This window comes from Opisthocomus hoazin, chromosome W, assembly GCF_030867145.1.
Source record: "Opisthocomus hoazin isolate bOpiHoa1 chromosome W, bOpiHoa1.hap1, whole genome shotgun sequence".
NCBI lineage: Eukaryota > Metazoa > Chordata > Aves > Opisthocomiformes > Opisthocomidae > Opisthocomus > Opisthocomus hoazin.
This window is the reverse complement of record NC_134453.1, coordinates 46,600,823-46,627,615: the sequence shown is the minus strand read 5'-3', so window position 1 is coordinate 46,627,615 and position 26,793 is coordinate 46,600,823. Positions and strand designations below refer to the sequence as shown.

Below are 26,793 nucleotides of genomic sequence, written 5' to 3'. Positions count from 1 at the left end.
GTACTGGTACATGGGGTTGTTCCTCCCCAGGTGCAGGACCCTGCCCTTGCCCTTGTTGAATTTCATCAGGTTCCTCTCTGCCCAAGTTTCCAGCCTGTCCAGGTCTCGCTGAATGGCAGCACAGCCTTCTGGTGTATCTACCACACCTCCCAGTTTGGTGTCGTCAGCAAACTTGCTGAGGGTACATTCTAACTCTTCATCCAGGTCGTTGATGAAGAAGTTGAACAAGGCTGGGCCCAGTACTGACCCCTGGGGGACACCACTTGTTACCGGCCTCCAACTAGACTCAGCGCCACTGATGACAACCCTCTGAGTTCTGCCATTCAGCCAGTTCTCAATCCACCTCACTGACCACTCATCCAGCCCTCACTTCCTGAGCTTCCCTAGGAGGATGTTATGGGAGGCAGTGTCAAAAGCCTTGCTGAAATCTAGGTAGACAACATCCACTGCTCTCCCCTCATCTACCCAGCCAGTCATGCCATCGTAGAAGGCTATCAGATTGGTCAGGCATGATTTCCCCTTGGTGAATCCATGTTGACTACTCCTGATAACCTTCTTTTCCTCCACTTGCTTGATGATGACATCTAGAATGAGCTGCTCCATCTTCTTTCCCGGGATGGAGGTACGGCTCACCGGCCTGTAGTTCCCTGGGTCCTCCTTCTTGCCCTTTTTGAAGACTGGAGTGACATTGGCTTTTCTCCAGTCCTCGGGCACCTCTCCTGTCCTCCAGGACCTTTCAAAGATGATTAGTTTCCCACACTAAGCGATCTGTCCGTGACCTTGGCTGCTATAGTGATAACTGTAAACAGGGGCCTTTTTCTGTCTTCCATTCCTACCATTAGCTCAGTGAAACTATAAACATCAGGTGTTATCAGCTTTGGAGTGGACACTGTCTGTAAAATATGCAGCCAGCTTCAGAAAAATGCAGTTACTTAGAACAACTTAGCTGTAAGGAAGATTCACTGAAAGAGAATCGGTTCTTTTTTAACCAAAACCAGGATGGGGGGGGGGTGGGTCTTGGTGGTCACACATTCCTCTCCCGAAGGCAAGTGCTCAACTTCCTTGCCTAAGTCACATAGGTGGGTTTCACAAGCCGACACCCTGCCTTCACAGGGTTTTGCTAGGTCTTCACTGACACTTCAGAAACACTGGTGCTTCATTGCTTTCTGAGGAGAAGGTAGATGACTAAATACAGTTAAGAACAAATTTCCCATTCTAAAAAAATAACCTATTATTTCAACACTTGTCACCTTTTAGAGCAGGGCAGCAATAAACTGAGTGGCAGATGCTCTCTATTAACCCCCACCCTCCCACCAGAGGAAGGGAAAGAGGAGGAAAAGAGAGAGAGACTTACAAATCGAATATAAAAAAGTTTTACTAATAACACTAATAATACTAATAACATTGATAATAAGAGAAATAATGCAAAATATACAAAACTGATACTGAGTTTCCCGGAGTTGGGTGCTGGGGACGCTGGATTCCCACCAGCAGCTGCCAGGCAGCACCAGGAAGTCCCGGACTGGCCCGGGCAGCAGACAGGAACTGGACTCAGGAATGCACAGATTGGAATCTGGATCAGGATCACAGGCAGGACAATAAGCAGGGTCCTCTTCAGAAGGCAGCCATGGACGAAGAGAACAAGACCCTCGTGATCCCCCAGCTTTAAACTGAGTATGACGTGCATGACATGGAATACCTCGTTGGTTATTATCGGGTCACCTATCCTGTCTGCCCCTCCCTGCAAGTACAACCCTTTATGACTCCTCACTTGCAGGACCTAAGAGATCTGTCGGTGACCTTGGCTGCTATAGTAATAATTATAAACAGGGGCCTTTTTCTGCATTCCTTTCCTACCAGTAGCTCATTGTAACTATAAACATTAGGTGTTATCAGCTTTGGAGCAGACTCTGTAAAATATGCAGCCAGCTTCAGAAAAATGCAGTTACTTAGAAGAACTTAGCTGTAAGGAAGATTCACTAAAAGAGAATTGGTTCTGTTTTTACCAAAACCAGGACAACATTGTAAGAATTCAGCTTTCTCTAAGTCATACCTCCATTCACAAACTTGCTAGTTGTAGCAACTTGTGCTCCTCTGAAAAGGATTTTAAAACTGTGCTCCAGTTACAGAGGTTAGATTTTAGTTTTTTTGTAAGGGGAAGCTGAGAGCATATTTTAGACCTAAATACTGGCTTAGCCTGCTTCAGAATTACTTAAATGAGTGTTCTTTGATTGTTGCTCCACTAGAGTTCATGAATGAGACAGGGATGCACTCACTGTTTGATAGCTTTATGAACATTTTGCCATGAATATCTTTTGGATTCCAAAGGCTTTTTTAAACTTTTAAGCTTGAAGCTTTACTTGAGCCTTGAATCTCTTTATTTTGGAAAGGAGAAGAAAGGCGTGCATAGCTATTTCACAGAATCACAGGAATGTAACTTCTCTGCAATCCCCTTCTAAAACAATAAGAGATGGACATATTCTGTTTAACTGTGCAGCTCTATGGTTCCCTAATTCAAGGTAGAGGAATCTCTCAAATTTACTCATCTCAGTGTTCTCTTTAATTGATGTAGGGACTCAGTAATCTTTTATCAAGGCCATTTAGATGGGGAAAGGCCAAGTCAGCCTCTGTATGTTTTGACTAACTGATTTGGTTGGTATTTCGTGCTGTTAATGCCAAGTTACCTTGCTTTTCTGATTCCTCTTGGGATAAGAAAGTTGTCTCAGTGTTGTGATTTAGCCTGGCAGGAAGCTAAGCACCACACAGCCATTTATTCACTCCTCCCCTCCCCGCAGTGAGATGGGGAAGAGAATCGAAAAAAAAGGTAAAACTCATGGGTTGAGATAAAACCGGTTTAACAGGACAGAAAATGAAGAGAAAGTGATACTAATAATAATGATAAAAGAATATACAAAACAAGTGATGCACAACGCAATTGTTCATCACCTGCTGGCCAGTGCCCAACCCGTCCCCGAGCAATGATCACTGCCCCCCAGCCAACTTCCCTCAGTTTATATGCTGAGCATGATGTCATATGATATGGAATATCCTTTTGGCCAGTTTGGGTCAGCTGTCCTGGCTGTGTTCCCTCCCAGGTTCTTGTGCACCTCCAGCCTTCTCGCTGGCAGGGCATGAGAATCTGAAAAGTCCTTGACTTAATGTAAACACTACCTAGGAACAACTAAAACATCAGCGTGTTATCAACATTATTCTCATACTAAATCCAAAACACAGCACTATACCAGCTACTAAGAAGAAAATTAACTCTATCCCAGCCGAAACCACCCCTTATTCTACACCATCTATGTCATGCCCAGGTCCCACACTTTCCAATACATTCCAATTAATCACCACCACTTTTCCTGTCTTTTGATATATACACGCAGATATAATTCCCTTAGTCTATGGGCCATCTCTTTAAAATGTTCATTGAGTTCATTTAGTTCATGACTTTGGGCTCTGTCATAACAGTCCTTCAGGGCAGGAGAGATGGTGTGTGGTGTTGGATTGTTGCATGCTGAAGCCAGTTCTGGTTCCATTATCACTGCGCTTGTCTGGTTCTATAATTGCACTTTGCTCAGACCCAGAGATGGACAGACGTACCCAGAGTCCATCAGATGGACTTAGTGACCGAGTGACCTGGAGACTGACCTAGAGAGCCAGAGATGAACCCAGTGATCCACAGACCCAGAGATGAACAGGCAGAACCAGAGGCCCAGAGACGGACATATACAAAAAGACAGACCCAGAGATGGACCCAGTGACCCTGAGACAGGCAGACACACCCAGAGATGAACAGAGAAAGACCCAGAGACCCAGAGTCTGGCTCAGAGATGGACAGACAGACCTAGAGATGGACAGACAGATGGACCCAGAGACGGACAGATGGACCCAAAGATGGACAGACAGACCCAGAGACCCAGAATGAGTTGCATGGACCCAGAGACTCACAGACATATCTAATGACTGAAAAATGGACCTAGCAACAAAGTGATCAAGAGACTGACCAAGAGAGCCAGAGATGGGCACAGATACACAGGGACCCAGAGACAGAGAGATGTACCAAGGGACACAGAGATGGACCCAGAGATGGACAGATGGACCCAGAGACTGGGAAACTTACCCAGAGATGGACCCAGAGACCAACAGACAGGCTTAGTGACCAAGCAACCCAGAGACTGACCTAGAGAGCCAAAGACGGACCCAGGGACCCACAGACGGATGGATCCAGAGACCCAGAAGGGGACAGACAGACCCAGAAACACAGAGGTGGACAGAAGGACCCAGAGATGGACCCAGGGACCCAGACACCCAGAGACAGACCGATGCACCCAGAGATCCAGAGATGGACAGGCAAACCCAAAAACAGACACAGAGACTGACAGAAGAACCAAGAGACCCACAGAGGGACCCAGAGACTATCAGACAGACTCAGTGACCAAGCTACCAGGAGACTGACTTAGAGAGCCAGAGACAGACCCAGAGACCCATGGACCCACATAACCAGAGGTAAACAGATGGAACTAGAGACCCAGAGATGGAAAGATGCACAAAGAGACAAACCAAGAGATGGCCCTAGAGACCCAGATATAGACCTAGAGACGGGCAGATGTATCCAGAGACCCAAAGACTTACAGACAGACCTAGAGATGGACAAATGGACCCAGAGACCGACAGATGTACTCAGAGACTGGGAGACCCACAGATGGATTGATGTACTCAGAGACCCGGAGATGGGCCGATGTACCCAGAGGCCCACATGCAGACCTAGAGACCCAGATACAGACATACAGATGGGCAGACGGACCCAGGGACCCAGAGGTGGACCTAGAGACTGATAGGCAACCAATTGACCCAGAGACTGAATAAAGAGCCAGAGACAGACCCAGAGACAGACCCAAAGATGGACCCAGTGACCCAGAGACAGACAGATGGACTCAGAGACTCACAGATGGTCCCAAAGATCCAGAGATGGTCGGATGGACCGAGAGACCCAGAGATGGACCCCAGGATCCCAAGATGGACCTAGAGACTCATAGATGGATCCAGGGTCCCAGAGAGCAATAGGCGGACCTAGAGGCAAACAAATGGACCCAGCGATCAAACAAGCAAGACCCAGAGAACCAGGCACCCAGAGACATAATAACAGACAGACGAATCCAGAGACAGACCCAGGCACCCACAGATCCAGAGATGGACAGATGGATGCAGAGACCTGATGTGACTGGTACCCCCCTACTCCCAACCCCTGGTAATGTGGTTAGCATAACTAACGCCATTTTATAAAGCAAGCAGCCATTCTCTGTGACCGAGCGGGTTACGTATTCGTTCTCTTTCCCTCATTATCAGGCCCTGAAGGTCCTGTGAACTAAGTAGACAAACCAAAAAGATTGTTTCTTCCCCTCCCTACTGGCCTCAAAATTTCTGGGCACCAGGCTGATTACTACCTTCCTTGATAGCCTTGAAGGTCCCAGGCATGCGGTCAACCAGGTGTTGTTGATGACCCTGTCACAGAACAGGGAAGCATGACTTCACATAGAGCACTGTCTATAAAGTCAAGAAGTTACAAATCCTAAGTGGGGAACTTGGACTGGAATTGCTGCTGGACAGTGAGACCCGTGACCATCCACTGGCCAGGAATGCCTCCACCGTCCTCTGCTTCCTCCAAGGACTGAGTGACTTGAATTCTTTTATATGTTTTTTGAGTCTAGATTATGATTGTTATGTTGTACTGGGTTTCTGTGGCAAGGTTTTGAGGGGGGAGGGGGGCTACAGGGATGACTTCTGTGAGAAGCTGCGAGAAGCTTCCCCAATGTCCAACAGAGTCAGTGCCAACCGGTTCCAAGACAGACCCATCACTGGCCAAGGCCAAGTCAATCAGTGACCATGGTAGTGCCTCTGTGATAACATATTTAAGAAGGAAAAAAAACCTGTGTAAGGGCATTTTCCAGCAGGAGAGAGGTTTGAGAACTCAGCAGACACCAAGGTCACTGAAGAAGGAGGTGGAGGAGGTGCTCCAGGCACCAAAGTAGAGATTCCCCTGCAGCTTGTAGTGAAGACCATGGTGAGGCAGGCTGTCCCTCTGCAGCCCATGGAGATTAACAGTGGAGCAGATATCCACCTGCAGCCTGTGGAGGACCCCACACCAGAGCAGGTGGATGCCTGAAGGAGGCTGTGACCCTGTGGGGAGCTTGCACTGGAGCAGGGTCCTGGCAGGACCTGTGGACCCATGGAGAGAGGAGCCCACAGTGGAGCAGGTTTGCTGGCAGGGCTTGTGATCCCGTGGGGGATCCATGCTGGATGTTCCTGAAGGACTGCACCCATGGAAAGGACCCGTGCTGGAGCAGTTCATGAAGGACTGTAGCCCGTGGGAAGGACTCACATTGGAGAAGTTTGTGGAGAACTGTCTCTCGTGGGTGGGACCCCATGCTGGAGCAGGGGAAGAGTGTCAGGAGTCCTCCCTCCTGAGGAGGAAGGGTAGACAGAGGGAGAGACAACGTGTGATGAACTGACCGCAACCCCCATTCCCTGCTCCCCTGCGCCGCTCGGGGAGAGGAGGTAGAGAAAAATCAGTAGTAAAGTTAAGCCAGGAAAGAAGGGAGGGGTGTTTGCTGGGTAATGATGTGGGAAATTGACATTTAGTTTGATTTTGTTATAGCTTTAGTTTAATTTTGTTATATAGCTTTGCAGCTATATTAAGAGTTAACCACTGACATTTAGTTTAGTTCTGTTCTTTGCAACCTTGCTAACAAGGACTGCTGTGAGATCAAACGTAGCTAACAAGGACTGCTTGCGAGACAAATGAAGAGAAACAAGGACTGATAACCAGAACTTTATTGTCTGTAAGAAGCAACTCTCTAGCTGAAACTGGTTCTATGGTTTGGGACTCAGCCAACACAGACAACTCAGGAATTTTTGAACCAAAGGTGAAAGCACACAGTGAGGAGGACTATGAGCCTTCATCCACAAGACCCCCACAGACGACCACCAGACGACACTGCAAGCGCTGAAAAGGGGCAGAGTATGATAATGAATTCCTAGAAATAATTATAATAATCATGCCTATTCCTAGAATTAATTACAATAATCCAGCCTACTTAGATAAACTTTGTAATAAATAGGTGCATGCTTTGTGACTCGGTGTACAAGTTAGGAGGAGCGATCCCCCTTGCACCCAGCGCCGCAATAAATGTACTTACTTTATAACTCTCCGTGAGTTGTGAAGTTTCTTTCTGCACATCATTAAAAAAATGGCTGAATGGCCAAGCCCAGAGAGTGGTGGTGAATGGATTTAAATCCAGTTGGTGGCCGGACACGAGTGGTGCCTCCATGGCTCAGTACTGGGGCCGGTTCTGTTCAATAACTTTATCAATGATCTGAATGTGGGGAACAAGCGCCAGGGCCTGCAGTTCAGTCACAACAACCCCATGCAACACTACAGGCTTGGGGAAGAGTGGCTGGAGAGCTGCTTGGTGGAAAAGGACCTGGGGGTGTTGGTCGACAGGCAGCTGAACATGAGCCAGCAGTGTGCCCAGGTGGCCAAGAAGGTCAAAGGCATGCTGGCTTGTATCAGGAATAGTGTGGCCACCAGGAGTAGGGAAGTTATCATCCCCCCCTGTACTCGACACTGGTGAGGCTGCACCTGGAGTGCTGTGTTCACTTTTGGGCCCCTCACTACAAGAAGGACATTGAGGTGCTGGAGCATGTCCAGAGAAGGGCAACGAGGCTGGTGAGGGGTCTAGAGAACAAGTCTTACGAGGAGCAGGTGAGGGAACTGGAGTTGTTTAGTCTGGAGAAGAGGAGGCTGAGGAGAGACCTTATGGCTCTCTACAACTACCTGAAAGGAGGTTGTAGTGAAGTGAGTGTCGGTGTCTTCTCCCAAGTAACAAGTGATAGGACAAGAGGCAATGGCCTCAAGTTGTGTCAGGGGAGGTTTAGTCTGGATATTAGGAAAAAGGTCTTCACTGAAAAGGTTTTCAAGCATTGGAACAGGCTGCGCAGGGAAGTGGTTGAGTCACCATCCCTGGAGGTTTTCAGAAGACGCGTAGACATGGTGCTTAGGGACATGGTCTAGTGGTGGACTTGGCAGTGTTAAGTTTTTGGTTGGAGTCGATGATCTTAAGGGTCTTTTCCAACCTAAATGATTCTATGATTAGTGTTACTATGCTTTATTGCTTCTGCCACCTTCACTCTTATAATCATCTGGAAGAAGATAGGTGACAGGGAAACATTCTTTTCTCAATGCAAATTTTTCTTTTAATTTATTAGAAGAATATTGAGAACTCTGTATTCATAGAATCATAGAAGGGTCCTTAAAGATCATCTAGTTCCCACTCACCTTCAGGGGGCAGGGACATCTTTCACTAGATTAGGTTGCTCAAAGCCCCATCAAACCTGACGTTGAAGACTTCCGGGATGGGGCATCCTCAACTTCTTTGGGCAACCTGTTCCAATGTCTCACCACCAACAGTGTAAAGAATTTTTTCCTTATATCTCATCTAAATCTTCCCTATTTTAATTTAAAAGCATTACTCATTGTCTTGTTACTATAGGCCACAGTAAAAATTCTCTCTCAGTGGATAAGGAATTGGTTGGACGGTCACAGCCAGAGGGGAGTGGTTAATGGCTCGATGTCCAAATGGATGCTGGTGACAAGTGGTGTCCCTCAGGGGTCTGTACTGGGACCAGTAGTGTTTAATATCTTCATAAATGACTTAGCAAGATCGAGTACACCCTCAGCAAGTTTGCAGACGACACCAAGCTGATTGGTGTGGTTGACATGCCTCAGGGACGGGATGCCATCCAGAGGGACCTGGACAAGCTTCAGAAGTGGGTCTGCATTAACTTCATGAGGTTCAACAAGGCCAAGAGCAAGGTCCTGCACCTGAGTCAGGGCAACCCCCATTATCAATACAGGCTGGGGGATGAAGGGATGGAGAGCAGCCATGCCAAGAAGGACTTGGGGGTACTGATGGACGAAAAGCTGGGCATGAGCTGAGAATGTGGGCTCGCATCCCAGAAGGCCAACCATATCCTCAGCTGCATCAAAAGAAGCAGGGTCAGTAGGTCGAGGGAGGTGATTCTGCCCCACTACTCTGCTCTGGTGAGACCCCACCTGGAGTACTGCGTCCAGCTCTGGAGCCCTCAGCGCAGGAAAGACACAGAGCTGTTGAGGGGGGTCCAGAGGAGGGCCACAAAAATGATCCGAGAGCTGGAGCACCTCTCCTATGAGGAAAGGCTGAGAGAGTTGGGGCTGTTCATCCATGGAGAAGAGAAGGCTGCGGGGAAAACTTATTGCAGCCTTAGAGTACCTGAAGGGGGCCTATAGGAAAGAGTGGGAAAATCTTTTTCACAAGGGCTATTGTGACAGGACAAGGAGTAATGGTTTTAAACTAAGGGAGGGTAGATTTAGACTGGATATAAGGAAGAAATTTTTTACGATGAGGGTGGTGAAACACTGGAATGGGTTGCCCAGAGAAGTAGTGTAGGCCCCATGCCTGGAAGCATTCAAGGCCAGGTTGGATGGGACTCTGAGCAACCTGGTCTAGTTGAAGATGTCCCTGCTCGCTGCAGGGGGGTTGGGCTAGGTGACCTCTAATGGTCCCTTCCAACCCAAAGCATTCTATGATTCCATGATTTTTCCTCTTTATGTATTGAAAGGCCGCAATAAGGTCCAGAGCCTGATATTTATTAAAGATCTCACTTTGAGAAGTCAGTATTTTTCACATTCGATTTCATTTTAGTAGTCTAAAGAACCATCTTGCCTTTAATTTTAATATATTAGTTTAATGTAAGACATTATAATTATCAAAAATAATACAAGATTAAAAGCTTTCTTATGTCTGAGATTTTGCTTTTTCAGAAGTAAACCCAGGACATCAGTATATGAATTTAAGAGTTGTAATGAATAACTTTACAAATCCAACTTCAAAAAGATATGGCTCTTGAATGATTATGTACTATGCAAGTGTAATTGCAAGTGTAAAACAGTTAAGCAATGTTACCAGGTGCAATCGCTTTCACAAGCAAGCCACCAGACAGAAAAAGTTCTAACAATTTTTTCATGTTTGAACTTGGCAGGACAGCCACCAGTCTCTTTATAGATGTAGCTATACTATTACTGCACAGGACCAAAGTAACAACATGCACAAAATGTTCTAACAATTGTATGTCTGATTTCCTTAAACAATAGAAGAATCATAACTGTTTAAATATTTCACAGAAGTATAAGATTCCTGCTTTCAAGTTTTAATGATTCCTGGTCTAAAGTTGTATTTTTAAATGTCCTCATTCTTCTACACAGCCAAAGACTCCACAAAAAAAAAGGTATTTATATCACTCTTTTTATTTTTTTAGCGAGAAATAAATTTTCATAGGGCATTTCAATAAATATTGTTTATTCCTTAGACAAAACCTCCATCTCTTTGGCATCTGATCATATTCTATTTTTCAAAAAAAAGACTACATAGGAAAGTTTACTTTAGAGATCATTGTTCAGTATACTAAATTTACAGAGGTACAATTAACTCTTTAAAATACACATCAGTTGTAAATATTCTAATAAACCAGAAAACATTAACCAAACCAGTAAAACATAGTGTACTGAGCTCCTCTTCACTGTCTTCAGTTACAACTGTAGAATAAGTGGCAGAACAAAAAGAACTCTTCATTTTCCACAACACATGCACTGGCTAGTGCTTGCTATTCATTCTGAAGGACAAAATAAAAACAAACCCTGAATTGTACCAGAAACAACTGGTCAAATAAGTTATGTTTAAAAAAAATGTGATCTTAATTTTAACTTCTAAATAAGTAAACCAAAACGAAGTTGCCTACTGCTTCAGTAATAGATTGCACCTAAAAATGTCTACAAACTTTTTTAAATTTTTAAACATAAGTTACTAATATGTTTTAAATATATCTAAGAGTACAGTTGTCAAAATTGCATTTCATGTCATATTTGGACAAAAAATTCTTAAGCAACAAATTAAGCCAATGTATTCAATCTCCTCTCTTGAATAATCCAGAATCAGCTCTACAGGGCTGATACAGAAACACTTCACTTACACTCCATCTGAAAATCTCCCTTCCGGATCTTAATAAAAGTGTTCAGTGGTAAAGGTATTTGACATCTTCTATGACTATATTATATAGAAATCATGAATTAAAATGAAAAACTTTATTGACATACTGATGCAGACATTCTAGTGTATTTACTGGAATCTGAAGTGAATCCTTGTTTACATGTCAAGACAATGTAAAAAATAAGTCATATTAACAAAAAAACCAAACCCTTCACTCTCAAAAATATTTCTTAATATTCTAAATACTTATTTCAAACTAGTTTTGTAAAACAGAGGAGGCAAACCAATTACTTCCATGCAGGAAGTAAAAAATAATTTAATAGGTTTAAAGTAGCAAATAAAGGTTTATTTTATTTCCTCCTCATCACCAGTACAAACCCAGTCTCAAAATGTTTGAACGAGAGGGTTTAAAATAACAAGCGATCCAATTTAGCCAAGCTCACATTCCTTCCCATGACATAAAAAAATCATACATACATTTTATTGTAGAATACAGTAAGAAACAAAAAGATAACTTGTGTATTTATCCAAGAGCAATTTCTAACATCAAGCCAAAATTAGCAACAACCAAGCAGACCATTAATTTTTCAGTATTAAATTACCATAAATACTAGATAACTGTACAAAAACCCAAATCCAAATTGAAAAAACAAAAGTCTTTTCTTTGTTAAAAGGTTTCCAAAGAAATATCCATCAGCTGAAGTCAAATTTCCATTAGAAGCTTCTTGCTCTGGAAAGATGTTTTATCCCTCCAAGTATTTGTAACACAATGCATTGTCAAAATTCCATTAAAATAAATTACTTTCTGATAACATTTAGCTGATATCGCCTACAATGTGGACAGTAATGTACACAGTATGACAGTGAATTTTTGCAGCAACAGAGAAATAACCAGAAACTGGCTCTAAATTATAGATTATAGTTCATAGTTCATGTGTTATTTCTTGCAAACATATGGCCCCCTCTAAGGGTAAGGTGTTGGAGCTGGTATTGTAGCATGTCTGTGTCAGCAGGTTCCTCAATGCTCGTTTTGTCTAAATTGAGGTAGTCCAGAGATTTAGAGTGAGCCCTTTCACCTTTTAAAAGGCAAAGAGGCAGGGGACCATGAAGTGCCTTGGAAGATTCATATGGTAAAGCCTTAGTGCATTTATCCCCTGAGCTGGGCATCCGTCGCCTCCTCCTCCCATTTACTGCTGGGATCTCATATGGCTGATAGTACCTACTTCTAGTTTTGTACAAACGGGAGGAACATGCAAGTCCTGAATCAAGCTGTTCAGAGTGCAAGTTAGGCCTGGATTCCCCTTTATTATCTTCATTTCCTGTATACTTCTGGGCTAATTTTAGCAGCTCCTCTCCAGTCATGAAGCCAACCAGGTAGTTAGAATCCATATGAAGGATCTGATAGCCTGAAACTGTTTGTCGCATTGGTGAGCAGGGGGTACTGGAACATCGTGGTTTCTCTGCTTCTGTTTTGCCTGCAGAACTGATCTCTGCAAAAGGTACAGGGAGGGTAGATATGGTAGTTCTGGACTCTCCATTTATGTCCATTTTAAGCAATGTGCTATTCTCCTAAAAATAAAACAGAGACTGATCACAAATAGAGCCAATAAAGGAGCTGAGAGACGACCTCAGAAATCAGATATTTTTTATCACCCAGAAACCATAACCAGTACTTCTCTATTCAGTTTTGTCTTACACTCTACAGAGTGTCTCATAACAGTGATCACTGACATCTGCCTTTTAAAATTGTTTTGCACCCCTTTTTAATAACAAACACTATAAATATACTCTTGATATTCTTAAATATGTTAAAAACATATTCTTGAGTAGTACTATACAAAAAATGAAGTATTTTTCCATTCTATTTCTTAATCCTTTTGGTCTGTTTGATCCCTTATAACCTCTTTCCTTTGAGGCCATCTACAACCATTAGCACATCCACAGTAATGTCTCAGTAATTTTTCCATTCACAATAATATCAGTAAACATACCTTAAAAAAAAAAGGAATCTAACAGTTATTACCTCAGGCATAACCATGGACTTGACCTGACCTACTGGGTACTGCAATATTTCCCTGTGGTGGGTTGACCTTGCCTGGCTACCAGGTGCCCACCAAGCCACTCTATCACTCCCCTCCTCAACAAGGACGTGGGAGAAAAATATGATGAAAAAGCTCGTGGGTCAAGATAAGGACAGGGAGATCACTCAGCAATTACAGTCACGGGCAAAACAGACTTGACTTGGGGAAATGAATTTAATTTATTGGAAAACAAAATCAGAGTAGGATAATAGGAAATAAGAACAAATCTAAAAACTCCTTCCCCCCACCCCTCCATTCTTCCCGGGCTGAACTTTACTCCCGAATTATCTGCCTCCTCCCCCCTGAGCAGCGGAGGGGGATGGGGAATGGAGGTTGCAGTCAGTTCATGACATGTTGTCTCTGCTGTTCCTTCCTCCTTATGCTCTTCCCCTGCTCCAGTGTGGGGTCCCACCCACGGGACACAGTCCTTCACGACATTCTCCAATGTGAGTCCTTCCCACAGGCTTCAGTTCTTCAAGAACTGCTCCAGCATGGGTACTTTCCACAGGATGCAGTCCTTCAGGAAGAGATGGCTCCAGCATGGGTCCCCCACAGGGCCACAGGTCCTGCCAGAAAACCTGCTCTGGCATGGGCTCCTCTCCACAGGCCGCAGTTCCTGCCAGGAGCCTGTTCAGTCGTGGGCTCTCCACAGGCTGCAGATTCTTTTAGGGCACATCCACCTGCTCCAGCATGGGGTCATCCATGTGCTGCAGTGTGGATATCTGTTCCACCATGATGGACCTTCATGGGCTGCAGGGGGACAACCTGCCTCACCATGGTCTTCACCATGGGCTGCAGGGGAATCTCTGCTCTGGTGCCTGGAGCACCTCCTCCCCCTCCCTCTTCACTGACCTTGGTGTCTGCTGGACTGTTTAACATTTTTCTCACTTCCTCTCAGCTGCTGTGCAGCATTTTTTTCCCTTTCTTCAATACATTAGCTCAGAGGCAGCACCAGCGTCTCTGATTGGCTCAGCTTTGGCCAGCAGCAGCTCTGTCTTGGAGCTGGCTGGAACTGGCTCTGTCCAACATGGGGGCAGCTTCAGGCATCTTCTCACAGAAGCCACCCCTGAAGCCCCTCCCACTAGCAAAACACTGTGGGACTTCTAGTTAATGTATTTATAACAAAGTAATCAGTATACTAAATATTCAGATTTCTATGGATTTTTTTGGTTTTTATTATTTCTGGAAACAGACTACTTTGCCCTGGCTTTTGTCCCCTCACAGCTATTTCAAAATCTTCAGTTCGGTGTCTTCACTGATACAACTTTCCACCACTAGCCATTACCATCTTTAACGTGGAAAGATAAGGTTGATATCACAGTAATTATATGCAAGTGGATCCCAGAACACTTTGAATTCTGCTTTGAATGTCATCTACACTATCTTTGTGTAGCTATTTCACAAAATGCAAAGGTCAGATCAGTTTCCAATCCATCTTGTCAGCCTCACCTTTGCTCTAAACAGTACCTAGTGTCTCTCTAGCAAACAGACTTCAGAAAAAAAAAAATCTATATAGCTTTGTGATATTTAAAGGCAACGACACTCAAAGAAGCCCGTGATCAAAGGGATCCAGTATCCTACCCCACCAGGATGTAGGCAGGGTCTTAAAGGGAAGCGGCGAGTGGAAACAAGTCCACAATCGGGGCAGCCAGCAAGCCCTCTCCTTGTCCACCATGCTTCCCCAAGTGCCTCTGCACAATAGGTATGAGGTTCTGTCAGTGGAGGACCAGTCAGTGGATGATGTGGGTGTCGATCCATCTACACCAGAGGAGTTGCGGAGAACAAAAACACTCACCCCCTGTATTGCTACCACCTCCACAAGGAAGAAAAGAAGGGTAATAGAATCATAGAATCATAGATTCATAGAATAATAGAATGGTAAGGGTTGGAAGGGACCTTAAAGATCATCTGGTTCCAACACCCCTGCCATGAGAAGGGACATCTTCCACTAGACCAGGTTGCTCAGAGCTCCATCCAACCTGGCCTTGAACACTGCCAGGGAGGGGGCATCCACAGCTTCTCTGGGCAACCTGTTCCAGTGTTTCACCACCCTCATGGTGAAGAATGTCTTCCTGATATCTAATCTAAATCTGCCCTCTTTTAGTTTACAGCCATTGCCCCTTGTCCTATCACTACAAACCCTTGTGAAAAGTCCCTCTCCATCCTTCCTGTAGGTCCCCTTCAGGTACTGGAAGGCTGCTATAAGGTCACCCCACAGCCTTCTCTTCTCCAGGCTGAACAGCCCCAACTCCCTCAGCCTTTCCTCATAGGAGAGGTACTCCAGCCCTCTGATCATCTTTGTGGCCCTCCTCTGGACCCGCTCAAACAGCTCCATGTCTTTCCTGTGCTGGGGGCTCCAGAGCTGGATGCAGTACTCCAGGTGGGGTCTCATCACAGCGGAGTAAAGGGGCAGAATCACCTCCCTCGACCTGCTGGCCACGCTTCTCTTGATGCAGCCCAGGATACGGTTGGCCTTCCGGGCTGCAAGTGCACATTGCCAGCTCATATTGAGCTTGTCATCTACCAGTACCCCCAAGTCCTTCTCCTCAGGGCTGCTCTCGAGCCACTCTCCACCCAGCCTGTACTTGTGTTTCGGATTGCCCCGACCCACGTGCAGGACCTTGCACTTGGCCTTGTTGAACTTCATGCAGTTCACACAGGCCTAACTCTCCAGCCTGTCCAGGTCCCTCTGAATGGCATCCCTTCCCTCCAGTGTGTCAACCACACCACACAGCTTGGTGTCATCTGCAAACCTCTTGAGGGTGTGCTCAATCCCACCGTCCAGGTCGCTGACAAAGATATTAAACAGCACCGGCCCCAGTACCGACCCCTGAGGCACACCACTCATCACTGGTCTCCACTTGGACGTCAAGCCATTGACTGTAACTCTTTGAGTGTGTCCAGTGAGCCAGTTCCTTATCCAACGAGTGGTCCATCTGTCAAATCCATGTCCTTCCAATGTAGAGACAAGGACATCATGCGGGACAGTGTCGAATGCCTTGCACAAGTCCAGCTAGGTGATGTCAGTTGCCCATCCTTTGTCCACCAATGCTGTAACCCCATCATAGAAGGATACCAAGTTGGTCAGGCACGATTTGCCCTTGGTGAAGCCATGTTGGCTGTCCCCAATCACCTCCTTGTCATCGATGTGCCTTAGCATGGTTTCAAGGAGGATCTGCTCCATCATCTTGCCAGGCACAGAGGTGAGGCTGACTGGCCTGTAGTTCCCCAGGTCTTCCTTTTTGCCCTTTTTAAAAATGGGGGTGATGTTGCCCCTTCTCCAGTCGTTGGGGACCTCCCCAGACCACCACGACCTCTCAAATATGATGGAAAGTGGTTTGGCAACTTCATCCGCCAGTTCCCTCAGGACCCGTGGATGCATCTCATCAGGCCCCATGGACGTGTGCACCTTCAGGTTCCTTAGGCAGTCTCGAACCTGGTCTTCTCCTACAGTGGGTGGTTCTTCATTCTCCCAGTCCCTGCCTTTGCCTTCTGCAACTTGGGCAGTGTGGCTAGAGCACTTGCTGTTGAAGACTGGGGCAAAAACGTCGTTAAGCACCTCAGCTTTCTCCACATCCTGGGTAACCAGGTCTCCAGCTTCCTTCCAGAGAGGGCCCACATTTTCCCTAGTCTTCCTTCTATCACTGACATACCTATAGAAGGCTTTCTTGTTCCCTTTGACATCCCTGGCCAGATTTAATTCTGTCAGGGCTTTAGCTTTCCTAACTTGCTCCCTGGCTACTCGGATGATTTCTCTGTATTCCTCCCAAGCCATCTGTCCTTGCTTCCATCCTCTGTAGGCCTCCTTTTTCTGCTTGAGTTTGGCCAGGAGCTCCTTGTTCATCCATGTAGGCCTCCTGGCGTTTCTGCCTGACTTCCTCTTGGTCAGGATGCATTGCTCCTGAGCTTGGAGGAGGTGATGCTTGAATACTGACCAGCTTTCTTGAGTCCCTCTTCCCTCTAGGGCTTTATCCCATGGTATTCTACCAAGCAGATCCCTGAGGAGGCCAAAGTCTGCTCTCCTGAAGTCCAGGGTAGCGAGCTTGTGGCGCACCTGCCTCGCTGCCCTAAGGATCTTGAACTCCACCATTTCATGGTAACTGCAGCCAAGGCTGTCCTTGACTTTCACATTCCCCACCGGCCCCTCCTTGTTGGTGAGAACAAGGTCCAGCATCGAACCTCTCCTCGTGGGCTTAGAGGAGGAAGTTGTCCTCAATGCATTCCAGGAACCTCCTGGATTGCCTGTGCCCTGCTGTGTTGTCCTGACAACAGTTGTTCGGGGGGGGGGGGGGTAAAGTCCCCTATGAGGACCAGGGCTTTTGAACGTCAGGCTTCTCCTATCTGCCTATCACAGAATTACAGAATCACAGAATAGTAGGGGTTGGAAGGGACCTCTGTGGGTCATCTAGTCCAACCCCCCTGCCGAAGCAGGGTCACCTACAGCAGGCTGCACAGGACCTTGTCCAGGCAGGTCTTGAATATCTCCAGAGAAGGAGACTCCACAACCTCCCTGGGCAGCCTGTTCCAGTGCTCCGTCACCCTCAGAGGGAAGAAGTTCTTCCTCATGTTCAGACGGAACTTCCTGTGCCTCAGTTTGTGCCCATTGCCCCTTGTCCTGTCACTGGGCACCACTGAAAAGAGCTTGGCCCCATCCTCCTGACACCCACCCTTCAGATATTTGTAGGCATTTATAAGGTCCCCTCGCAGCCTTCTCTTCTTCAGGCTGAACAAGCCCAGTTCCCTCAGCCTCTCCTCGTAGGAGAGATGTTCCAGTCCCCTCATCATCCTCGTAGCCCTCCGCTGGACTCTCTCCAGTAGCTCTTCATCTTTCTTGAATGGGGGAGCCCAGAACTGGACAGAGTACTCCAGATGAGGCCTCACTAGGGCAGTGTAGAGGGGAAGGAGAACCTCCCTCGACCTGCTGGCCACACTCTTCTTGATACACCCCAGGATCCCATTGGCTTTCTTGGCAGCCAGGGCACACTGCTGGCTCATGGTTAACCTGTCGTCCACCAGGACGCCCAGGTCCCTCTCCGCAGAGCTGCTCTCCAGCAGGTCCACCCCAAGCCTGTACTGGTGCATGGGGTTGTTCCTCCCCAGGTGCAGGACCCTGCATTTGGCTTTGTTGAACCTCATCAGGTTCCTCTCTGCCCAGCTTTCCAGCCTGTCCAGGTCACGCTGAATGGCAGCACAGCCTTCCGGTGTATCTACCACAGCTCCCAGTTTGGTGTCATCAGCAAACTTGTTGAGGGTACATTCTAACTCTTCATCCAGGTCGTTGATGAAGAAGTTAAACAAGGCTGGGCCCAGTACTCACCCCTGGGGGACACCACTTGTTACCAGCCTCCAACTAGACTCAGTGATGCTGATGACAACCCTCTGAGTTCTGCCATTCAGCCAGTTCTCTATCCACTTCACCGACCACTCATCCAGCCCACACTTCCTCAGCTTCCCTAGGAGGATATCATGGGAGACTGTATCCAAAGCCTTGCTGAAGTCAAGGTAGACAACATCCACGGCTCTCCCTTCGTCTACCCAGCCAGTCATGTCATCGTAGAAAGCTATTAGATTGGTCAGGCATGATTTCCCCTTGGTGAATCCATGCTGACTACTCCCGATAACATTCTTTTCTTCCACTTGCTTCATGATGGCCTCCAGGATAAGCTGCTCCATCACCTTTCCCGGGATGGAGCTGAGGCTGACCGGCCTGTAGTTCCCTGGGTCCTCCTTCTTGCCCTTTTTGAAGATTGGAGTCACATTTGCCTTTCTCCAGTCCTCGGGCACCTCTCCTGTCCTCCAGGACCTCTCAAAGATGATGGAGAGTGGCTCAGCAATGACATCCGCCAGCTCCCTCAGCACTCGTGGGTGCATTCCATCGGGGCCCATGGGTTTGTGGACATCCAGATCGCTTAAGCGATCCCTCACACAGTCCTCCTTGACCAAAGGAAAGTCGTCCTCTTTGTAGGCTTCTTCTCTTACCTCCGGGGCCTGGGATTCCTGAGGGCCAGTCTTGGCACTGAAGACTGAAGCAAAGAAGGCATTCATTAGCTCTGCCTTCTCCGCATCCTCCGTCACCAGGACACCCACCTCATTCAGCAGCGGCCCCACGTTGTCCCTAGCCTTCCTTTTGCTGCTGATGAAGTTGATTGCCTATAGAGGGCCTCATTTGCTCACTCATCCTGGTCAGGTGGCCTGTAGCAGACTCCCACTGTAATGTTGCCAGTCCCTGTCCTGCCTTTAATCTTGACCCATAAATTCTCCATGGGCTCCTCATCCAATCCCAGGCGGAGCTCCATGTACTCCAGCTGATCTTGGACATAGAGGGCAACACCTCCGACATCTTCTCCTCATCTTCCCTCCCTGTGTTTCCTAAAGAGCCTGCATCCTCCCATCCCAATAATCCAGTCATAGGAGCTGTCCCACCACATCTCCATGATGCCGATGATATCATAGCCCCGCAGGCGTGCGCACATTTCTAGCTCCTCTTGTTTATTCCCCATGCTATGTGTATTTGCATAAAGGCATTTGAGCTGAGCCCCAAATGAAGCTGCACCGTTGCTGCCACACAGCCCCCTGTTCCATACCCTCACTGACTCAGCAGAGTGAAGGTCCTCGCTAGCGCACCATCCACTAGCAGCTGAGTTGCCACCTCCAGGCTTTTCACTAGCTAGCCTGGTTTTATCCCCTTCCCCCTTCCAATCTAGTTTAAAGCCCTATTAATGAGCCCTGCTAACTCCTGAGCCAGGCTCCTCTTCCCCTTTTGCGACAGGTGTACTCCATCTGTTGCCAGCAGGCCTGGTGCTGTAGGGTTTCTGGAGAAACAGGGACATATTGTGAGCAACCCAGACACTCTGAATATGGACTCGATCGATTTGTAGTAGCACAGGCTTCAAGCAGCACAGGCCTCAAAGCTTTTCTCAGGCTGGTTGTGGGAAAGCAAACCTTTCTGAGGCCGGTTGCAGGAAAACAGGCCTTTCTCAGGTCAGCTGCGGGAAAACAAACCTTTCCCAGGTTGGCTGTGGGAAAGACAATCGTTCTCAGGCCAGCTGCAGGTAAACAGTCGTTCTATGAATACTGACCAATCATAGTTTGAGTATTGATTATGTAACCGGGGTGTTTTGCTGATAGATGTTTTTATGTATAGTAACCAATCATAGCTGAGTGTTGTGCCGAGTGTTTATGTATAGTGACTAATCACAATTGAGTGCTGTCTATATAATCCAGATTCTCTGCTAATAAAGTTGACTGTTATGGATCATATTGGTCGAGTCCTTGATGCCGCCGCAACAAATGGTGCCCGAACAGGGACCCTCAGATCGGCATTAGCATCTACGGGTGATTTTTCCAGGAAGACCGAACCCTGAGGGAGCAGAACCCGGCCGAAGGTGAGTTCTGCCCCGGCACTCGGGAGTCGCTAGCGCAAAGTCGGGAAAAGAAATCCCAGAAATGCTGCCCTGATCAAGCAGGCGGCCGGGGAGGAGATGGGGTCCACACTGACAAAGGAAGAGTCAGCAGTGGTTAAGCTCCTCCAACACATCCTCTCCGTGAGAGGGTTACAATATGACTCGGCTACCTTGAAGTCTCTGTTGCTTTGGGCACGGAGAAAGGACTTAATCCCCTTAGTTAATGCTGCCTTTGATGTTCAGACTTGGGCGGATATAGGAGCGAAACTGTGGGAAGAAATTAGTACGGGATCCAAGGAAGCGGGCAAATTCTCCACGTTGTGGAGGCTAATACATGACACTTTGAAAGCTATGAGAGCTGAGAGGGAAGCCGTTGCTTCTGCTTTCGCTGCGTTAACACCCGAGGGAGGGACCTGCTCGGCGACAAGTCTGCTGTTTCAGGGTCCTACTATCCCTCTGCCGCCTGTGAAAGCAGCAGGGGTCCGAGTCGGCAGCCCGTGGAGGCAGGGGAACCTGCGGTCCAGGAGAAGGAGCACGCGCGGCGCGACCCGCTGGCGCAGGGGTTTCCACCCCCGCTGCCAGAATCACCACCACCGCCACCGCGTCGCGGAGAGGGGTGCGCTGAGGTGCTGCCGCCCGCAGATGGCCGCGCGCCGCCGCTGCCCCTTCCGATCGTCCCACGTCCCCGAATCCTGTACCGCGGTATCCTCCATTTCCTCCGACTACACCACCGTCTTGCAGATCTCCAGTGACTCATTGTGTAGACGAGAAAGCGGCCGTCCGGGAGGTCCAAGAGGACCAACTCAGCGAACTAATATCTAAGCTAGAAAAACTGCAAATGCGCCTGGACCAGTCTCCCAGGCAGGCTATGGACCTTTCGTTTCCGGAGCCACCAGTCCCTAACCCATATAACCCATTTTCTCTTCCAGCCCCACCTTGCGCCGTGCCGTGGGATGGGAGGTTGGGAACCGGGGGAGGGTCGGGGGTATGGTGGAGAGGGGTAGTTACTGTGATGGCAGTTATAGTTGGGGTGGCGGTGCGACCGTTGGTCGCAAAACAGAAAAGGGAAAATCACGCCAGGAGTTGTTTTAATTGTGGAAAAAAGGATCACTTTCGGAAGGAATGTGGAGTCAAAGGACCGGTTAGCCAAGGGGGAAGAAAGTGGTATGTGAACTGTAAGCGGGATAACCACAATACCAGTGAATGCAGAAAATCGGGAAACAGATCAGTTGTTCGACTTGGATGTGTGGCAGAGAATCGTGGACTCTGTGCATGCAGGTCAGCAACAAAGAGGAGCGATAATTAGCTCCTGTTTTTCGAGCTGTTGTTAGCCTGACTCAGAAGTAATGGAGTGCCCGCGGAATCACCGCGTGTTTTTGGTATTTTAACTTGGAAGGTGTCAGGAGAGTTACCTTTTAAACATACTTCAAGGAGTGATGTGAATGCGAGTCGAGTATTATCAACTTGGCGTTTGGTTTATGAAGCGTTAAAAGATGTGTTAGCAGAGAAAAATGTGGCCAGCGTCATTCAGAAAAGTCCTTTTGTTGCAAATGTACCACCTGAAGAAAGCCGTGAGCAGGGGCTGGGTCCAACAGACCCTGAACAGGAATCGGGTCTGCCCCCCCTCCGGCTCGCTGGAGGATGGGACAGTCACCTAGAAAGGAGCGAAAGCTCCATCAAAAGATTTTACAGAAAATTTTGAAAGAACAAAGTCTTGCAACTTAAAATCCCTGAGGAAATTGTTACTTTGAAATTAGTGCATACAGCTTTAAATGCTTTTAAGCCCGCAGAAACTATCTTACAAGCGGCTGCTACTCCTCCGCTGTTATCTCAAAAGCAAGGACAGAGCCGCAGTCTTTTGAAATTTAACCCTGCATACGATGAAATTCCTAATCCAACACAAGAAATGCAGGAGGTAAATCTGCCAAAACCTGACGATCCTTTAAATCCAGAGAAATGGGAAGTGGGGTGCAAAATCTGGCATCCCGAAAGTATACGACAGGGTCCCTCTGCAGCAATTGGCGTACCCGACCTGAGATCAAAACAAGGTGAATTCCAACATAAAACTGCACAGTCCCTCAGACACAGTACAGCCGCCATGCCAGCAGCCACCGCATTGGATGGGTCAGCAAACCTTACACCTGGTTGGGCACGCGGCCCCCCCCCGGGCAACCGGCGGCGTGGCCCGCGCCCCCATTGCCGAGCCCAGCGCGCCAGCCTGGCCCGGCCTAACCCACAAGCGGCGCAGCGAGAACCATCTTTCTGACATTCAACGCCTTGGTTGGGAAAAAGTGTGCATAATTCAATTACTGCAGATGGTCTATCTAGATGATGTTATTCACCCTGTTCAAAGGTGAAAATATTGACATTACGACTGAAGAGTTGTCCCTCTATTTACTTTGTTAAAAAGGACTCAGATTTGTTTTTTTCCCGAAGATCAATGCCAAAAGCAAAAACTGTTTTACAAAAGGTTTCAGATAGAATTGCAATTGCCTTTACCTCCAGAATTAATGTCAATTTACCAACAAATTTGTATACAATTTATGAGGTTTTTTGTTTTCCAGCCTTATCCTCTTTTAGGTCGGTGATGTGCTGATGCGCAGGAGTTGAAGACTCTGGAATGGATCTTTTGGTATCATATGGCCACAAAAATATTAACCACTTGTTGGAAATGTAATGATTATGTATGTTAACATGGCATAAATATCTAGTAAGAGTGTCTTTTTGGTACACACATTTGGGTAGAATTATTCCCTGTGCGTTCAGTACTGCAGTAAAGAATGCCTGCTTTCTAGAACTCCAAAATTAAGTTTTAGAAAGTTAATTATTTTGCTGCTTTCTAGTAATAGATTTTGGGTACCCAGGTAGGACCCTGCTCTTGAACATCAATGGTCCGAGGGATCGCAGGACCTCCAGCCGGCACCGAGGGATTCTCGGGGAGAACCTCTGATCCTTGGACCAAAATGTTATGAGCAGGAGCCATTAACAAGGCAAAGGCATTCTTCCAGTATTGTTTCTTGTTGCCTGCTTGTTAGTCGTAGTGAAAGCTTCAACATTAGTCTATATCCCTGAGTAGAAGGGAAAACGCCCTTCCTAAAACAGAATTGAAAAGAGAGTACTCTTCCTGAAACTGAGGCTTGGGAGTTTGTCTGTTAAATGTTGAATATTATTGTAAGTCCTTGTCTGTTCATAAGTCTTTGCAATATTTGGATTTATGCTGAAAACTTGGTGTGCCTGTGTGTGTGTGTGTGGTCGCGACCATGAACGTGTGGTTTTATGTTACAGTGTTTGTATTTCTGTGATCTGATGGATTTATTTGGATTAAGTAACAGGTTTTGTGTCTTACGGTTTGGTAAATTCTGCAGGTATTGATTATTTTCTGGTTTTCTTTTTTTGGCTTTAGACTCGTGTTTGGACTCTGATTTAGCAGGACTGCAAGCATTTGATGCAACAGGGGTTAGATGTGCTGATGTTTGCAGCTTTGTGCTTTTATATACATTAATTTCAGCTATACAAGGTTAATGAGTCGCTAGGTGATTAATATGGTTAGCCAATACTAAATGTTAGGGATGTTTGTATATGTGATAAGTATACCTATAACCCAAGTGCAAATTTACTGAGCTCATATTATTGATACACTGTTATTTTCGACGCCTGACGCGGTGAGATGCATCCCCTCCAATTGACAATAATGATATGTAATGGTCAGGCGGTGCTTCGGTCCCACCATCCACACAGGAAGAAAATTGGATGCAAGTAAATCCAGAAAGAAAATTGGATGCAAGTAAATCAATCTACACTCATATGCTAGGTAACAGATTTACCATCAGTATGTATCATTCTCAGGTTAATTTGATCTTTATACTCAGAAGGTTATGGTATGCACTTCACATCTCTATGTCTTCAATTGGCATTTGTGTTCTTATGTCTGTTTTTAGTATTGTAGTTTGTGTGGGCCTCTGAGAAAGTGGTAGCAAGCTGAAGGCCAAAATTATGTCAGCTCTCATCATTATCAGCAACCTCATCAGCTGACCTGGCGTGTAAGTTGGCTACAGATTGGACAAAAGTAAAACAGAGACCCTCGTGCAAATAGCTGCCTGATCGGGATAGAAAGTTCCCAGGAACCAATGTCCGAGTACATGATCATCTGCACAAAACCGTGTTCAGCGGGAACCACCTAACGCTTCTGGTGTCTCGAGAATTGCCTCCTATCCTAACTCATTTTCTGTCATTACAGAATGCTGATATACGGCCTAAGGCAAAGGTGCTGGCACGGGATTTGCAATCGGGAGCTTGGACAATACCAAGGCAACTATTAATGTGGGGGCACAGGTATGCTTGTGTTTCCACAGATGTAGGACCTAAATGGTTCCCAGCGAAGTGCATTAAGCCGGCGCTAGACAAGCAACAGACAACCACAAAAGACTCTAAAGCACCTGCTGAACCGTCAGAAGACATTTTGAGTGATAACACACTGTTTGATGGCAAGTGATTCGTTTGAGACTGTAAGGAGTGGTGTATCAGACCTCACTAGGCTGCAGGTGTCTGTATGTTTAGGCTGTAAGCGCTGTTATGGACATATTATCACACACCGTATATTTCGCAAAAGGTGTTTGATTTATTTTAATGGTAATCAACACATTTATCGTACCTTAACACCATTGTGCATTCGCTGTAAAAGAATCGATACCGTAAGTAAGATCTATTCAATCCGCTATTTTTGCTGTAACACAGACCGGTATATAAGATAGAAATGATAATGATCCTCTTAAGCTTGATTGGGTGTATGCAAGCAGTATGGGTGCCACCGCAACCAAAATGAGTGTGTGGGTCACGCTAGCAGACCTGACAAGACCAGATTCGATTTGCCTGTCCATAGCATCTCCAGGGAACCCCCTTTTCCCACGTGCCTTGTCGGTGTCCCTTTAGACGCATGGCCCATACCATCGGCACTGACCAGTGTGGTCCCCCTGAACAACGGCACAGTCACTGATATGTGGGACCTATGGACTGTTCAACTGCCGTTGGCCTAGTTAGAGCCTCAAGAGATAGAGTTACTTGACTCCATACCAAAGGATTTTTGTTTGGTTTTTTAGCTATACAGGGAGAAATCAAACACATGCATGGAGCGTTAATACATTGAGCATATCTAAATCGATTAATCAACCACTTGCTTTACCCCATAGAGTATTTATCATTTGTAGGGACCATGCTTAGCCGTCCATCCCATCCCATGTAAAGGGAGGTCCCTGTAGTCTAGGGAGATAAACGCTTTTAACACCAAATCAGATCATCATAATTGGCCACCGAAATACACGATACTGAAGGAAAAGAACAATTCATGCCTTTACCTCAGATTGCAAACACAATATCGAATTTTGGAATAGCGGTGGAATAATCACTGCATCATTTTTAGCCCCCAGGATTGCAGCGTTTCAGGCTCTAGTTGCCCCGATTAAATTGGGATATGGGTTAACCAAGAAGACTAATGTTACTTCTTAGGCCTTAAGTAGTTTGTTTTTAGATGTTGATTTGATTAGACACGCGACTTTACAAAATCGTGTGGCAATTGATTTTTGCTTTTAGCACAAGGACATGAGTGTGAAGATTTTGAAGGAATGCGTTGTATGAGTTTGTGTGACCACTCAAAATTGATACATCAACAATTGAGTGAACTACGCAAAAATTTGAACGTTATAGAGGTAGAGTCAAAACTGACAGACTGGCTCAGTCACCTGGGCATCCGTGGGTGTTGGATCTGGTCAAACAGGGAATAGCGATGTTGATTACGATTCTGATCATGTTATACATTTTTGGATGTTTGATAAATTGTGCCACAAAAGTGGTTAAGAAGACGTTTAACGGTATCTGGGTTGCTCAAAAACAAAAAAGGGGATTTGTAGGGTTTCTGGAGAAACAGGGACATATTGTGAGCAACCCAGACACTCTGAATATGGACTCGATCGGTTTGTAGTAGCACAGGCTTCAAGCAGCACAGGCCTCAAAGCTTTTCTCAGGCTGGTTGTGGGAAAGCAAACCTTTCTGAGGCCGGTTGCAGGAAAACAGGCCTTTCTCAGGTCAGCTGCGGGAAAACAAACCTTTCCCAGGCTGGCTGTGGGAAAGACAATCGTTCTCAGGCCAGCTGCAGGTAAACAGTCGTTCTATGAATACTGACCAATCATAGTTTGAGTATTGATTATGTAACCGGGGTGTTTTGCTGATAGA

At 46.5% G+C, this 26,793-nt stretch overlaps 1 protein-coding gene across 1 annotated transcript in view; it reads right to left on the bottom strand.

Moving 5' to 3' along the window:
• Positions 1-10,282: 10,282 nt before the first annotated feature.
• LOC104331132 (macrophage immunometabolism regulator) overlaps positions 10,283-26,793 on the bottom strand; it is a 52,774-nt gene continuing 36,263 nt past the window's right edge. Inside the window, exon 2 of the mRNA XM_075446491.1 lies at positions 10,283-12,653. Coding sequence (XP_075302606.1) covers positions 12,015-12,632 — 618 coding nt within the window. The 5' untranslated portion in view covers positions 12,633-12,653 and the 3' untranslated portion in view covers positions 10,283-12,014. The remainder of the gene's footprint in view (positions 12,654-26,793) is intronic.